The following is a 16,888-nucleotide window of genomic DNA, read 5'->3' as shown; positions in this document are numbered from 1 at the left end:
AACTTATGATAATATAAAACACTTATCATCATCGTCGTTTAACGACCGCTTTTACGTGCCACCTGCACAGGAGCCAGTCCAGCGGCACTGGCAACGATCTTGCTAGAATGTCTTTTCACGTGCCAGGAAGGCGACGCTGGTAACGATCACGCTCAAATGGTGCTATTTACGTGCCACCAGTACAGAAGCCAGACAGCTGCTCTGGCAACGATCACACTCGAACAGTACTCTTTGCGCTCCACTGGCACAGGTGCCATCACGATTTCACTGCATTCATTTTCTCAATACAAATTCTCTCATATATGATGGGAAAATAATTTATTCCACTTCAGTTTCTCAATTTATTTTTATTCCTCAATCAGAGAAATTTGATGGACTGTCTATGAATATTATTACCCACCCAAACTTAATACCTACCGAAGCAGACTTGCCGTATTGACCTGGTGTTTGCAACTTAAAATGGATAAAACTTTTATTAATTTCAGTGATAGTATTCATACCATTAGTATAAACTCCATCAGTCCATAGAAATTATTAACCCAATCATAAGGAACGCCTCTATGAAAATTGCACCAGTTAATAAATGTCTCGCCACCCAATTGTAACTTGGAAAGTGCTATTATATTATGGAATGTATCTATAGAACAAAAGTTGGTGAGCCAATTGCCCTTATTCAAGACCTGAAAAATCGTAAATCATCCTTGTGTCCAGATGCATGCATCTGTTACATTTCCAGTGAAATCCACCTACATGCTGAACATATCAATTGGATGTAGCGGCTTGCTGACAGTACATGCAGTTAATCTTATTTCAAATAAAACATTAACAGTCCTGTTGATTTACAAGTTTAGATATTAATGACAGCAAAGTTCATTCTTTATTTTCAATGTCAACAGACAACAAAATTTCATTTGTGGTAACTATTACTCTTTTACTTGTTTCAGTCTTTTGACTGTGGCCATGCTGGAGCACTGCCTTTAGTCGAGCAAATCGACCCCAGGACTTATTCTTTGGAAGCCTAGTACTTATTTTATCGGTCTCTTTTGCCGAACTGCTAAGTTACGGGGACATAAACACACCAGCATCGGTTGTCAAGCGATGTTGGGGGGACAAATACAGACATACAAACACATACATATATATATATATACATATATACGACAGGCTTCTTTCAGTTTCCGTCTACCAAATCCACTCACAAGGCTTTGGTCAGCCCGAGGCTATAGTAGAAGACACTTGCCCAAGATGCCACGCAGTGGGACTGAACCAGGGACCATGTGGTTGGTAAGCAAGCTACTTACCACACAGCCATTCCTACGCCTATTACCTTCATAATTTTTTTTTTTTTTGTACAATTCTGTATTTATACCATGAAGCAATGAATAAATAAAAACCTGGACAACAAACAAATGATTACAGTTCAATACTTTACCAACTACGAACGCGGATAATTTTTTTTTTCTTCCTAATTTAAGGAATTAAATGCACGGCTTTAAAAGGAAAGGCTTTTGCAATCGTTAAATATTAATCTTATTGTTGATAGGTATTAGGTTTTTAATGGCTTGTCAGAGTAGAAAGGTCAGTACCTACGACCTTTTTTTAGGAAGTCTGCAACTGGTGGGGGGGAAATGGAACTTATCCTTAAATTGGAGACTGGTATGTATGTGAATGCTTGTAATAGGTCGGACTGCTTAAGGCCCCAACAGTTTAAAAGTCATGGAGCCCAGATAACTGAACTGACACCATTATTTTATTGATATTATCTTTATAGATTCCGTAGTCATGGAAAGTAATGAAGTCATTAATAGGAGAGCGTAAATAATTTGTCTATCAATCAGTAACCCAGAAGATGATAACTAGAGTACGATGCCCTTATTATCGTTTTTTCACGTGGTTTCCAACAGAAGAAAACATCTCAGTCAAAACCACAAATCATTAGAACAGCATATTGATGTTAAGCTCGGGTTAAGACTCTTGAAGTTCATATTTCAAAACCGGTGATATTTAACTGACTAGCTGATTAAATTACAAAATTTAAAAATATAAATAAACCTAAGCAATTAGCATAACGCCGTTCGCTTGGTCAAAATTTAGAAATGTCTATTACACTTATATAAACATAAAATAGTTTGCATAGAAATGTGATAGAATAAAATAAACCTATAGAAAAGAACAAGGGAAAATAGAGATGAAACTACGACGAGAAAGTGCTTAGCAAATAAATATCTGAAAAATAATACATTCGGTTGGAAGAACGTTTTGGTTAACCAGAACAGAGATAAAATGTTAGTGTATGTGCGTGTGTAAACATTTAATCAGTAAATGTATTAAACAGAAACAGTATTTATATCTTTATGATGTACTTATCTACTAACCTGATCAACTAAGTTACTACAATCACGACGAAAATTTATAACTGCTCGAATACAGATTTGGAAGAATATTATATATTGGGAAGACCAACTCTTATGAAATAACTGTGAGTTTTGAATTTCTTTAATTTTGCACTTTATTTTCTCTTCATTTATTTTTACCAATACAGGTTTTAAAATATAGGATGGGTGTAAATCTATTTAAAAAAAAAAGGGCGTGTAGTTATTTTAAATCTGCGATCTTTCGATACCAGTACGAAATATCGGCTTTTTCCGTAATACCCACACGATCTTCACTCGGGTGTTAGGGTTTTAGTGTCAGGGTTAGGGTTTTAGGGTTAGTGTTTAGGGTTACGGTTACGGACGGAATTCCCAAACCGTAACCATCTTTCCCTCCAACACTTTTTACGGAAAAGGCCGATATTTCGTACTGGTATCGAAAGATCGCCTTCCAATGTTTTCAACCCCATAAATAAACTAGGTAGTGTTAAATGTTGTGATGTAAAGACTTACACAAAAAAGTTCACCAGCAACTAAAAGTGAAAAAAAAAAGTAGGATGTTCCGTTTGTATTATAACATATGCAAGAAAATTACTTGAATGAAAGAAAGGGTAGAACGGTATTTTAGAGAAACGTGTCTATCTATCTATATTTATTATGTGTGAGTCTGTATAAGACACATACGTAAAGAGAGATATTATTAAAAAGCGATAAAATAGGTATATTGTGTAATTAATTATCAATAGAATGGACTGGGTTGTAAGATAGGATGAGCAGAGGAAAGAGAAACGATTGAACCGAAATGTTTAATAATCCCGGTGTTACATCTGGAACAGCCTTCTATGTATATCTACTCCTATTGGAGAAGAGAAACTAGAACGTCTGTATTCAGAATATTTCAAAAAAATAACTCGTCATAGTTGAAAGGAAAAATAAATGAAAACTATGAACGGTACAATGATATTATTTACCTTCGAAATTTGATAGATTTAACTGCTCGGCCATGATGTGAAAAAAAAGGGTTTTGCTAAAACACGGAACGTAACACAGGCGCGGAATCCGTAACTTACAGAAAGCTAAATTGCTTTCGAGAGATATTTTATAATTTTCAAATATGAACTTCGAAATAAGGAAACAGAAAAACTAGTAATACCCGTTTATGTTGAAGATATTATCTTTTTAAGTAAACTGACTCAAAACGATATTTTCGTTGGAAACAAATGCTTGCGAAATTACAAAGTACTTTTTTACCTGTAGATTAAATATAAAAGATTACAAAGATATAATCTATTTATTCTCTAACCTTAAAAAGCTGAAGTTTTAAATAATTAGAGATATATTTCAAACATTTTCTGGTTCCCATAATTATTTATAACGGGAACATTTTAAGCAAAACTGGTAAATTATATGAACAACATGTTTAATAGTAGGACAGAGACTCCCATATAATTGTTATGTAAAAAAAAAAAATTTAACTGAAATCATTCATGCAATAAGTTGACAAAAACAAGGCGGCGGGGTGGAAGAAACGTTAGCACGCCGGGCGATAATGCTTAGCGGTATTTCGGCTACCGTTACGTTCTGAGTTCAAATTCCGCCGAGGTCGACTTTGCCTTTCATCCTTTCGGGGTCGATAAATTAAGTACCAGTTACGCACTGGGTCGATATAATCGGCTTAACCCCTTTGTCTGTCCTTGTTTGTCCCCTCTATGTTTAGCCCCTTGTGGGCAGTAAAGAAATAAGAAACGTTAGCACACCGGACGAAATGTTTAGCGTTCTGAGTTCAAATTCCGCCGAGGTCGACTTTGCCTTTCATCCTTTCGGGTCGATAAATTAAGCACCAGTTGCGTACTGAGGTTGATCTAATCTACTGGCCCCGTCCCCAAAAATTTCGGGCCTTGTGCCTAGAGTAGAAAAGAATAAGTTGACAAAACTCCCTCAAAGAGTATCTGAAATCCACAACACCGAGCAAGGGTGTTAGAAAATTCAGTATGGATGTGGATTTGAACTCTACATTACATATGTAAACGTATTTGTATTTAGTATGCAGAACATTACTCTATACTATTCCTCAGCCACGTTTTTTGTTATTCACATAATCAACGCCGTGACATTCCTCACTAAATCTTACCAACTGATATCATTTGCTGAAAAGGTCTAATGAAACTGAAACATGTTTATTACTTTCTCCAGCAGGCTTCAAAGACCCAATCAAGTCACATGCTACAGTTTCTACATTTTCAAACAAAAATTCAATCAATTTATCTTGCTGGATGTTCTTAGATTTTTTTTTTAAACATCCAAAGGAGTTTCTTGTCTATCAATTCCACGAATAATTTTAATTAATCAACGTTCTTCAACTCATTATATTTCATATGTGAAACGCTATCGCACATGTATTGAATATACAGAACATTCCACTGAGATAGTTATTCTCAGCCATAGCACTTCTAAGATTATTCCTGGATAATAGCACTTTTAAGATTAGTCACAGCACTTCTAAGATTACCCCTGGATACAACAAATAAATCCCACTTGCACTTCTTGCAAGATCAATAGCCCTTAATTCCAAGTAGATTGTCAACGTTCAGATCATAGCTGTACTTGACTATATTTTTTCTACCCTAAAAGTATGAATGGCAAAATTGACCGCAGCGGGATTTGGGCCCCAAAACGTAAGAAGTCGGAAGAAGTGTTCTTTTCTACTCTAGGCACAAGGCCCGAAATTTGGAAGGGAGGGAGGGGCAGTCGACTAGATCGATGCCAGTACGCAACTGGTATCTAATTTATCGATCCCGAAAGGATGAAAGCAAAGCCGACCTCAACGGAATTTGAACTCAGAACGTAAAGGCAGACGAAATACTGCTAAGCATTTCGCCCGGCGTGATAACGGTTCTGCCAGCTCGCCGCCTTAGTCGAAGGAAAAATTAAACAGGTTTTCTTTGTTTACCTTCTTTTTTTTTTACCTGAAAGTTTAATGATTCAGCAAATATACTGCCAATTTTCAATAGCAGAAACGAATAGAGTGTTTGTGTATATTTTTAGGCTTTTGTGATGCAATTTTTTAAGTCTGAACACACGATTTCAGATCAAACTACTAAACAAATAAGTTCGACTCAACAATTTTTTTCCCCAACATATTTTAAATCTAATTAAGAATTATACTGTCAGCAAACTCTTCAAATCAAAAACACAAAGCGGAGGCTCCTTAAAAAAGTGTTAACTAAGTAGTTTTGAATGGACTTGTAGTGGAGCTCCATTTCTTATAGACCTTATTGTTCGACCACTGGCACATCTACGTAGTTGTTAGATCTGTAAAAAATAGCAACCAAATCTCTCTTAGCCCACACCATCTTTATTTCAATGTTTTTAGTTCAATTTGATTTATTTATTTAATTCCATTCTATTTTTTGTGTTGAATGAGTTTATTGAACGTTTGCAAAAATTAACTCCGAGCAGCTGACATAGTGATTTCGCTTTTCATGTAACGAATTTCGCTTTTTATATTTTTCCCTTTAACATGCCTTACAAGAATGGTACAAGTCATGATTTGATGGAAGACTTATCTTTCTGAATTTATGCGACCTCTGTCCTTTGTGACATTAAAATTTGTTATAATACATTGCGTATTATTTTAAGATGTTTTAATTTTTATACTTTGTTACCTTACAATTGCAGCCAATAAAATGACAGGCACCTGTTCAGGATCATTATTAACTAATAAGTTAAGGTCTTTTCAGTTGACATCTGCAATCTTCTCAATTAGCTATCCCAGATAGTTTTTTGTTTTTTTCACCGTCTTTATTTTTTTCTTTTGGTATTTGGTTTTTACATATTGGTGTCAGTCTTGAATGCTATATTTTTTTGCATGTATGTACATCATCATCCTCATTTAACATTCGTCCATGCTGGCATGGACAGTTTGACCAAAGCTGCCAAGCTGAAGAGCTGCACCAGGCCCCTCATTCAAAGTTTAGTTAATTTTTTCAATTTAAATTTTGAATTTATCTTCCTTGCTTTTCCTGACATTGATCATTAAGCTAATGCTTTTTCCCCCTCTTACTACAAGTGCAACTTTAATTAATGAACATTTTTTAGTTAATCACAATAAGTATGTTATCACGGACTCTACTATGTCTCATAGAGACTTCCATTGTTAAAGGTTTTTTTCTATCTGCCCTCAGTGTTTCTGTTATTGTTTATGTAAGGAATATTATCTAATCTCTTACTTCTATAACATATAATTACCTTCAATTAATTTCTGTGGCTAATGATTTTTAAAGAGGTTATCAGCAGTATAACAATTTGAAGTAGCTTTAAAAATTTTAAGAGAAAATGGTTGTGTGGTAAGTAGCTTGCTTACTAACCACATGGTTCCGGGTTCAGTCCCACTGCGTGGCACCTTGGGCAAGTGTCTTCTACTATAGCCTCGGGCCAACCAAAGCCTTGTGAGTGGATTTGGTAGACAGAAACTGAAAGAAGCTCGTCGTATATATATACATGTATGTGTGTCTGTATTTGTCCCCCCAACTTCGCTTGACAACCGTTGCTGGTGTGTTTACGTCCCTGTAACTTAGCGGTTCGGCAAAAAGTGACTGATAGAATAAGTACTAAGCTTACAAAGAATAAGTCCTGGGGTCGATCTGCTCGACTAAAGGTGGTGCCCCAGCATGGCCACAGTCAAATGACTGAAACAAGTAAAAGAGTAAGAGTAATCCTTTTAAAAAAATCAAACTCCCACTCCACTTGAATTTGAAAATATAATTTGTACTCATTTCGTAGCAGTAATAAGTGCCAATTGAAATTATAAAGACTGATACATTTATTATTTATATGATATAACCCAGATGTTGTTTTTCTCCAAACTAGCCCCAGGCATAATAAATGTTGAAGACATGGTTCTTACCTCAAGATTCCAGTTGTTTCTTCTTTTATTAACTTTATTTATTTATTTATTTATTTCAGTTTGCTGTATTGTTTGTTTTTTTTCACAACAATGACCTACCTAAAACCAAATTACTAAAGATTATTTTTTCAGCAATAGTTTAAAAAAAACTCAAAGTAGAAGAGTGAGTATTTATTTTTCTTGTAATATTTTAGCTATTTGAGTGAGATTATGAAAACATTATCTCCAAAATAAATAATTGCCCAAATGGTTAAAATAATAATCATGAAGTTAATATCATTTATCTCCTACTGTAAAACTAATTCTAATTAGATTTTTGATATTCATTACATTGAATGTTACATACAATAGTTAACTGTACAATGCCACTTACTATGAAATACAAATCTGTCAGTTTCCTGCATATCAATTGTAAGCAATGTGCTGTTAAACTGACTTCTGTTTATGTTAATTCTTTTAACTCTTTAACTTTCAGATTTCTTTGTCAAATGCAATGCTTATATAATCACAGTATTTTGAATTAAGCATGCATTATCTTGTATCCTGAAGATTTCAGTGAATGACATTGTAGGGTAGGTGTCTATTTTTGCCCTCTCTTTTTTCTTCATTATATTTCCAATGATGCTCCTTAAGCATTGGGTTTCAGCCCTAGATGCAGAAAATAGTGCAACCCTAAACAATAGTTAATCCTTGACAAATTACTTCCCTACACTGCACTAGAATGTTATCAATGCATTCTGTTGCTTATTTAAAATGTATTCAAGAATACTTAGATTAACTAGCTTAGCATTAAGCTGTGATGACTGTAGACACATGTCCCTGGCTAGGCAAATACTTCTGTGGCTGCCATTTTGTTTATCCAATGCATCCTTCCATCTTTAAGAGGATCTAATGGAGACTTGGTTTGTATTTCTGGCAGGCCAAGCAACCATGTAGTAGCTTCCTTCTTTTACCTCAAAAGTCTACCATGTTGGCTTGTCAATTTGTTTTTTGCATCAAAAGGTGATAAGGTCATATGAATACTCCCTGTTACTGTTACCCTCTAGATCAACCCGGCTGACAAAATTAACATATTCCAGCAATAACTACACAATTTTTTTGATTTTTCACTCAAGCTACTTTATGATATTAGCACAACAGTAATCTAACGTTAATACCGTCACGGAGGCCCAGCTCTTTCTTCACAGAGTGGTCCTTAAAACGAAAAAAAAGCTAATAAATAAACAATATTTCTCATTTTGATAGTTGTAATATCTAAAGCACGTCTGCTACAAGGGACATAACTCTTACCTCTACGTTCTGAAATTTTAAATTTGGTTAATAAAATACTGATGCCTCAAGCTTAACATACTTGTATAATTTCTTTCATTGAAAGATCTTATTTGCTATATATATTCAACTTTTTCTTCAATCTGTAAATCGAAATTAACCATTTACCTATTTAAAGCATTTTCATAAGTTTGTCTTTAACGTCCATACCAAACTTAGTTAGCCCTTCTTTCATACGTTCTGAGTAATACACAGCTTTCTTCTTAAATCTCAAGTTACTCTAGTGCAGTGTTTCTCAAACTGGAGTCCGCGAAGAAACGCTGAAGTATCATGAAAACAGATGGCTCGAGACGGTTTAGTTTAAACATTTCAAGACTTCCAATTTTTAGCATGCTCTCATCTTTTGTTGTCATTGACCTCAAAAACCCACGTCACTCCTACACACTCATTTGCTAATCACACTTTTTGTACAAGTGTGATTGGCCGATGGAAAATATGTGGGTGTAACGGTTGATCGTGCGTGTGCTATCGGTATTCTACGCTCACATGATTCACAACTTCTGCAATCCACAAGTTTGCATGTCTCTCGCCGTCGTTATCCTCACCGGTGCATGTTCCCGCATGCCCTTGCTCTTTGTCAAACACCCATTCTCGTATCCCATGGTGGCTGGGCTTTATAAGACATGGTTGTTTTTCATGGCAACGTGTTCCGTCCGACATAACTGTCTTCTCAACAGTTATCAATTCACGGAGGTTTATCTACGGACAAAACAACGCTCACACGCACTTTAGATTTCTTCTACAGTTAATAGTGAGATGCATTAGTTTAGCTAGAGTGTGGGGCGGCCCTTCTGTTTGCCACCCGCGGACCTCACAAAAACCACATATTGCCTAGAGCAGACCCAAAAGTGCTGCCCCTACCGTCCACCGCTAGTGGTGAGAAGTTTTATTGTTAATTAGTGCAACCAAAAGCTAGCTACACTAGGTCATATCAGCACACCCGTAGTATATGATAAATTCGAAATAAATATACAATGTAGTTATATTGAATTGGTTTACTAAATTTGATCTTTTTTTATAATGCCTCCAAAGAAGAAAATGAGATATGACGAATCTTATTTGAAATTCGGTTTTACTGTAATAAAGTCTGGCGGAGAAGGAAACAACAATTAGTTTTATGCTCCGAGGTTTTGGCCTCTACTTCACTATAGTCCAACAAGTTAAAGAGACACTTCTAAATAAATCGAGATGTCGACTTTTTCAGACGCGAAGCCGACAGATGGACGAAATCCAGACTTGATGACACAGGAATGTTACGGCATTACGGCTGGTTTGAAGGCATCCTACGAGGTTTCAAGGAAAATAGCTGTTGCCAAAAAGCCCCACAATATCGGCGAAGATTTGATAATGCTGCAAAGATGTCATATCGAATGCGTTAGGAAGTTCTGAACTTCAGAAGCTGAAGCATGTCTCTCTTTCAAATGATACTGTTAGCAAGTGAATAACCGAGCTGTCCGATAACATTCTGTCGCAATTGCTCTCTAAGATTCACAATTCACTTTTGAACTTTTCCGCGATCCAGCTTGAAGGAACGATGCATATTTCCAACTTAGCCCAATTTTGTGTCTATGTATGTACATAACAATCGCCTGGAAGACGAATTCCTGTTTTGCAAAAACCCCAGCACCAAAACAACCGCAAGGGAAATATTTAACAAAGCGGACAAATTTTTTGAGGCACATAATATCAACTCGGATCATGTCATTGTCGTATGCACCGACGGCGCTCCGGCGATGCTTGGTTGCCGTTCCGGTTTTCAGACATTGGTGAAAGAAAAATCTCCAGATGTTATTGATACACACTGCACAGTTTATCGACAAGCACAAATGGTGAAAATCATGCCTGATGAGTTAAAAAATGTTCTGAATTACGTGATTACTGCGGTGAACTTCATCAAAGCGAACGCGCTCAACTTCCGTCTGTTTGCCGAGTTGTGCAAAGAAAGTGACTCTGAATTCGCAAGTGGGATGGCTTTCGAGAGGAAAAACAATAAAGAAAGTATTCCTTCTACGAAAAGAAGTCCACGATTTTTTTACAAGATGCCAAGCCAAATTAGCACGCCGATGATCTTTTCTAATCTGCTTGGCATTTTTGGTGGGCATATTCGAGTCAGTGAATGCCATCAATCTCTTACTGCAAGGGAAAGATATAACCATGTTTCATTCTCATGAAAAACTAACTGCTTTCAAAATGAGGTATGAATTTGCATCATTACCTCAACTAAACATGCTAATTGATGAAAACGAGCTTCAAGTCGATGATGATATCGTTGAACTCATGACACAACACGTGTCAACACTTGGCAGAGAAATATTCTCTTTATTTTCTTGATCTGCATTACTTTGACAAATACTTCCACATCCCTTTGTACTCTCTGTTCGTCATCTGCCAACAGAAGACAATTTAATTCAAGAGCAGTTAATTGATTTGGTCAATGATCGAGGTGAGAAATATTTTTTCCGTGAAATGTGCAGTTGTGACTTTCGGATTGAAATGGCACAGTCATGTCCTGATGTCGCAAAGACGTCTCTTAAAGTACCGATGCCATTTCCAACCACTCAGGAGTGTGAGACCGCGTTTTCCACTTTCCTTGCCATTAAAACGAAATCACGAAACCGACTGGATACCACACCAGAAATGAAGGATGCCTTCTCCATAACAGAGCCGAACATAGAAGAGCTGGTTTTTTTTTTCCAAAACTTGATCCTTAATCTCTTTAAAAGACAGTCGTGTATGATTGGAAGGCGGTTTTGTTCTTATTCTAGTAGGTCGAGTGACCACATAGAGACATTTTCGTTAAATTTATTGCTTATGCATTGTCCAGCCAACTGGTACAGTACCGCAAAAAAAATAAATAAATAAAATGTAAGGGACATAACTATATATTTCACAAAGTTCAAAATTGCTGATTAAAAATACATATTTGAAACATTATTGTTTGTTTGAAAAGAAAATCTTATAATATGCATGTTTATTATTGTTTTCTGATTTCTTTTTATATTGTCATCTGAATTTACGGTCGTAATATATAAATGATCACCACGTTTCATTATTATCAACTTATTCGTGACCTTTAAACCATTTCAAATGCATGTTGCCTCTGAACTAAGTGTGAAAGCACGCCGTAAGGAATAAAGAGATATATATATTCCCATAAGTATCAAGAGAACATACTTCTTAGAAATAACTCACAATTTAAATATGCACACCGCATATTTTAGACCTAACAGTTTCTGATGACCACTTTCATATACGACAGTTAAGAATGCATCCTAAAGTTAGGCTTTCTGCTGTAGGTTTAAAACATTTCAATGTACTTTTTGGTTATCTCACAACCATTAAAAATTGGGTTGTCTCCCCCAACTAAAACAAATTGTTTAACCCTCAATAAAACAAAAAAAAATGAAAAAATTAATAGACATAAAAAGCGAAAAGATTAAACATCTTATTGAGTCTGATAATATTTTTATAACAAATCATACAAAACTGAAAAACTTTAAAATCTTATTGACGCCACATAAACTCAATATTTTAGAAGGGAGATAACCCAATTTTTGAATGGGGGCGAGATATCCAAAAAATTTTAGCCTTCAATAAGTTATTAAACTCTAGGATCTTGATAAATTTCTTCCAACAACTTGAAATATTTCAAATTTTCATGAGATATGAATATTTTTTTCTTTTTGCATGCTGATGACAAAAATTTCGTTTTTGTTTTAATCTTCAGAAATTAGTAATAGCTTCAAGTGGTTGAGAGAAATTAAAACAAGATCCCTCCTCAACAAGGTACATGCGTGGAGTACTCAAATATCTGTTGCTATATACACAAAGACACCAAGCATAATCTGGGCCATTCGGTTTCATTTCGCTAGCTTCTTAGAAGCAGAAACCACAGATATAACTGTCTCTGTCGGCGAAAACAAGTTTCTGCAAATTGTGAAATCACGAACTGTTAGTAACGAAACGAAATACGAAAGAAAACAGAGATGGAAAACAGCGGTTAGTATCTACGCATGCTTTTATTTTTCATTATTGTCGAGTTCTAAAACATCTTGCAATCGCTAGAAACATTAACACCAACTGATTTCTGCCCTCCAAATTACATTTAAGCTATTATTTTTTTTTTCAAGAGTGCACGAATGTCAAGATGTCACTTTCATAACTGAAATATCTAAAGTTTCTCGGACTAAAAACATGTCATTATTTTGTGATATACAGCGTCGCCTACTCCGTAGCATGTTTTTCACAGCATTCACGATATTTGTGTGTAGTAAATATTCCCAGTGGATAATAATATTTGTTTCCTTGGCGAGCCAGCTGCAATAGATATTCGAAAGATTTGTGATGAAACTGGATGACGGAAGGACACAATATAATAATTCCTTCTGTATAATTAGTGATCTTAATTCAGACGTAGTTTATTTTATCTTTTTTTTTTTTTTTTTACGGAATCCCACGCTTTAGGATATGGAGATTCCGATTCTGACAAAAATGTTCAAAAATAGCAACTTCAAAATTTCAATCCCCTCTCCCCACTTTTTCGTTTTTCACTTTTTCCGGAATTTTTTTTCCTTTCGAAATACGTAAAAATACGGAGATTAGGATTAAAATTTCAAGGTTTCAAGAAAAAAAAAAATACCCCCATCTCCTCCTCCCGGATCTTTCTGTCCTCCTCCCGATTCTACGGGCTTGGCTTTCAAGTAGGCTATTCACATGCTAGAAATAACAGCCAAATCTCACAAAACTGCAATGGCATAAATGAAAAAAAATATGTAATCAATCTACTCACCTTTCTGCAAAAATTTCTTTCAGAGTAATTTCCCTCAGTAATATGACAAAGTGAAATTAAAGTGTTCATTTGAGGAAATATTGAAGCAGCTTGCTCCAGAGAAAATAATGGATTTTATGAAAATAAACAGCATTATTGTCACAAGTAGAACGTATGTTTGCACACAAGATATGAATGAACACTTTAATTTCACTTTGTCATATTACTGCGGGAAATTCTGAAAGGTAAGTAGATTAATTACATATATTTCTTTCATTATGTTATTGCAGTTTTGTGAGATTTGGCTGTTATTTCTACCATGTGAATAGCCTGCTTGAAAGCCAAGGACTGAGAGTTTCGGGATCTTTTTGGTTTGACGGGCAACACTTGTTTTCTTAACGAAACACTTTCAAACTTGGGATACTGGTAGAATGTGTCATATAAAACATCTTTTTCTCTTAGCCTTCTTAACAAAAATTAGTTCTTAATAAGTTATTTCATGTTAAAGTTGTCGTATTTCTGTAATTTCAACCAATCACTGACGTCTATTCAGCTGAATACAAAATTTTTTATTTGTTCTATAATACAAAATATACAAGTATACGAAGTTTGAAAGTGTTTCGGTACCAAAAACACTACATAAAACATTAATGAAAAATGTTGCCCGTCAAACCAAAAGGATCCGAGTTTCGTGCGTAGGTACTTATAATTTCTATAAATGACGATGTCCCAAACTTTCGACTCCTGAGACTGTAAATTCTGCCGATTAAGTGTAATATATATATTACTCCCTGAAAATCGCCAACCCTACACCTTCATACGCATGCACACATGTATATTATGACTCACACTGTTCACTTTCCTGACAATTGTACGTAATTCTATGTACTATACATGCACCTTTGATAAGCTGTAGTGCACCTGAGCACTATACACAATAATTTCATTATTTTTTATGATATATCGATACATATATGTACACACCTACATCTATATGTATACATACATGCATATATGGGTACAGGACATTAAAAAAACGTTAAACACAATGAAAAACGAAAACAGAAAACGAACTTTTTTCGAACAAAAAAAAAACAAACAAACAGAGAAACGAGACATGCAACATAAAGAGTATACCCCTTCGTCAGTTGTCCCTGTTCCATCTACTCCGCGTTTCGAAGGCAAGGACAATACGCGACTTCCTTGGAATAGTCCTGGTTATATACTCTCTAGGGGGGGGGGGGGACACTAGCTACTTGACCACACACACACACACTCTCTCTCTCTCTCTACATATGTATATAATGTTTTGGTCATTTTTCGTTTTGACTTGCAGAACTGTCATTTGGATCAGCTGGTTTTGTTCGTTTATTTCCGTAAAACACTACTATTTATTTACTTTTGTTTTCATGGCTTATGACAGTCGACCTTTGCCTTGAAGTGAGAGGGGAAAGTGAAAGATGTATGTACGTGTAGATTAAATGTACGTGTGTGAGAGAGAGAGTACACCCATTATCTTTCATATACACGTACATACATAAATACATATGAATACGTCTTATTTGTATGTGTGCGTATGAAAGAGAGAGAGAGTGCGTGTGAGAGAGAGAATGTGTGTAAGAGTGAGTGCCACTTAGACATACATGCAAAAATGCACTTAGACATACATGCGAAAATATACATACATGAGAGCAACACATCTTCAACGAAAAAATGCCAAAAGATGTTTTGTGTCACCAAACCCATACACAGGGTGAGAGGTATTTGAGGACGTATTTGATAATCTAATAAAGCAACTTTAATCTTTTGCACACGTGTTCTCGATAAGCTTTCTCATAAAGTTATTCCAAGAATTTGGCTTCAGCTTCCATGGCTGCTTCAGTGTAGGACCTGCACTAAATGATCCTTTTAAATTTCAGACATCAATGAAGCTGTGGAATTATGAAGATGTCAATTAGTCTCCTTTACAATAACACTCCAAATGTAGTAGTCCATGAGATCTAACTAAATCTGGCGGGTTTGGAAACCACAAGTTTGGTATCACATCATCATCATCATCGTTTAACGTCCACTTTCCATGCTAGCATGGGTTGGACGATTTGACTGAGGACTGGTGAAACCGGATGGCAACACCAGCCTCCAATCTGATTTGGCAGAGTTTCTACAGCTGGATGCCCTTCCTAATGCCAACCACTCAGAGAGTGTAGTGGGTGCTTTTACGTGTCACCCGCATGGAGGCCAGTCAAACGGTACTGGCAACGACCATGCTCAAAATGGTATATTTTATGTGCCACCCGCACAAGAGCCAGTCCAGGGGCACTGGCAACGATCTCGCTCGAAAATCCTACAAAGGCCAGTCAGGCGGTACTGGCAACGACCATGCTCAAAATGGTATATTTTATGTGCCACCCGCACAAGAGCCAGTCCAGGGGCACTGGCAACGATCTCGCTCGAAAATCCTACAAAGGCCAGTCAGGCGGTACTGGCAACGGCCACGCACAAAATGGTGTATTTTATGTGCCACCTGCACAAGAGCCAGTCCAGGGGCACTGGCAACGATCTCGCTCGAAAATCCTATGAAGGCTGGTCAGGCGGGTACTGGCAATGATTTAAAAATTTGTGTGACCTCCATTCGTTAAACTCTGGACGCATGAAATCTGCAGTAGAAAGCCATTGGGCTACGTGGGCTTTGTGAGAAGGTGCTGAGTCTCATTGAAATACATATGGCATTCGGATCTTTTTTAAAACGGGGGCCACATTTTTCATTAACGAAACACTTTGGAACACTGGTAGAATGTGTCATACAAAACATCTTTTTCTCTTAGTCTTCTTAAAAAAAAAAGAAATCCATAAATTATTCCATGTTAAAGTTGTCGTATTTCTGTAATTTCAACCAATCACTGACGTCCATTCAGCCGATATACATTAAGTGCCGACTACATAAACAAATGATTCTGAAACAATTAACCCTAACTCTAACTCTAACCCTAATCCTAGGGTTAGGGTTAGGGTTAAAGTAAATTTAAAATGAAAAAAGCAAATAAAACGAAGGTATGGAGATTAAATACGCTTTACATCGCTTAATAAGCCAAAGGAGTAAATGTAAACAACTGAATACTTGTCAGTGATTGGTTGAAATTATCGAAATAAGACAATTTTTTACATGAAATAAATTCGAATACAAAAATATTTTTCTGTTCTATAACACAAAATAGATAAGTATACGAAGTTTGAAAGTCTTTCGGTACCAAAAACACTATGTAAAACATTAATGAAAAATGTGGCCCCCGTTTTAAAAAAGATCCTGGCATTCTAATGCATACTTCATGTGTCCAGAGCTTAACAACTGTCTCCAGGAGCATTGATTCTAAGACCATGTAGGAAAGCGTGAGGGAGCATGACATGACATTCATTACTTATCACCCATTAAACCATCATAATTACTGATAACATAGTGTTCATCTCTCTGGGGTCATCGGAAGGATCTGTATATAATCATCTGTCATTTCTCTT

General features: G+C 36.0%; 2 protein-coding genes across 13 annotated transcripts in view; one reads left to right on the top strand and one right to left on the bottom strand.

The window, feature by feature from the left end:
* The window catches only part of LOC106882672 (ER membrane protein complex subunit 2), a 30,268-nt gene extending 26,419 nt beyond the window's left edge, over positions 1 to 3,849 (bottom strand). Inside the window, exon 1 of the mRNA XM_014933433.3 lies at positions 3,344 to 3,849. Coding sequence (XP_014788919.2) covers positions 3,344 to 3,377 — 34 coding nt within the window. The 5' untranslated portion in view covers positions 3,378 to 3,849. The remainder of the gene's footprint in view (positions 1 to 3,343) is intronic.
* LOC106869246 (mitogen-activated protein kinase kinase kinase 14) overlaps positions 1,557 to 16,888 on the top strand; it is a 68,047-nt gene continuing 52,715 nt past the window's right edge. For 2 of the 12 annotated variants that reach the window (XM_089349839.1, XM_089349831.1), the window contains exon 1: positions 12,164 to 12,606. In XM_089349839.1, coding sequence (XP_089205965.1) covers positions 12,594 to 12,606 — 13 coding nt within the window. In that variant the 5' untranslated portion in view covers positions 12,164 to 12,593. Of the gene's footprint in view, positions 2,480 to 7,337; positions 7,442 to 7,753; positions 7,851 to 12,163; positions 12,607 to 13,432; positions 13,621 to 13,930; positions 14,075 to 16,888 lie in introns of those variants that run through there. The other 10 variants (XM_089349829.1, XM_089349823.1, XM_089349833.1 and 7 more) reach the window with 10 other exon arrangements.

This window comes from Octopus bimaculoides, chromosome 3 (genome assembly GCF_046866305.1).
Source record: "Octopus bimaculoides isolate indiv1 chromosome 3, ASM4686630v1, whole genome shotgun sequence".
NCBI lineage: Eukaryota > Metazoa > Mollusca > Cephalopoda > Octopoda > Octopodidae > Octopus > Octopus bimaculoides.
The sequence above is the reverse complement of the archived record's forward strand: the minus strand, read 5'-3'. Positions and strand labels throughout refer to the sequence as shown.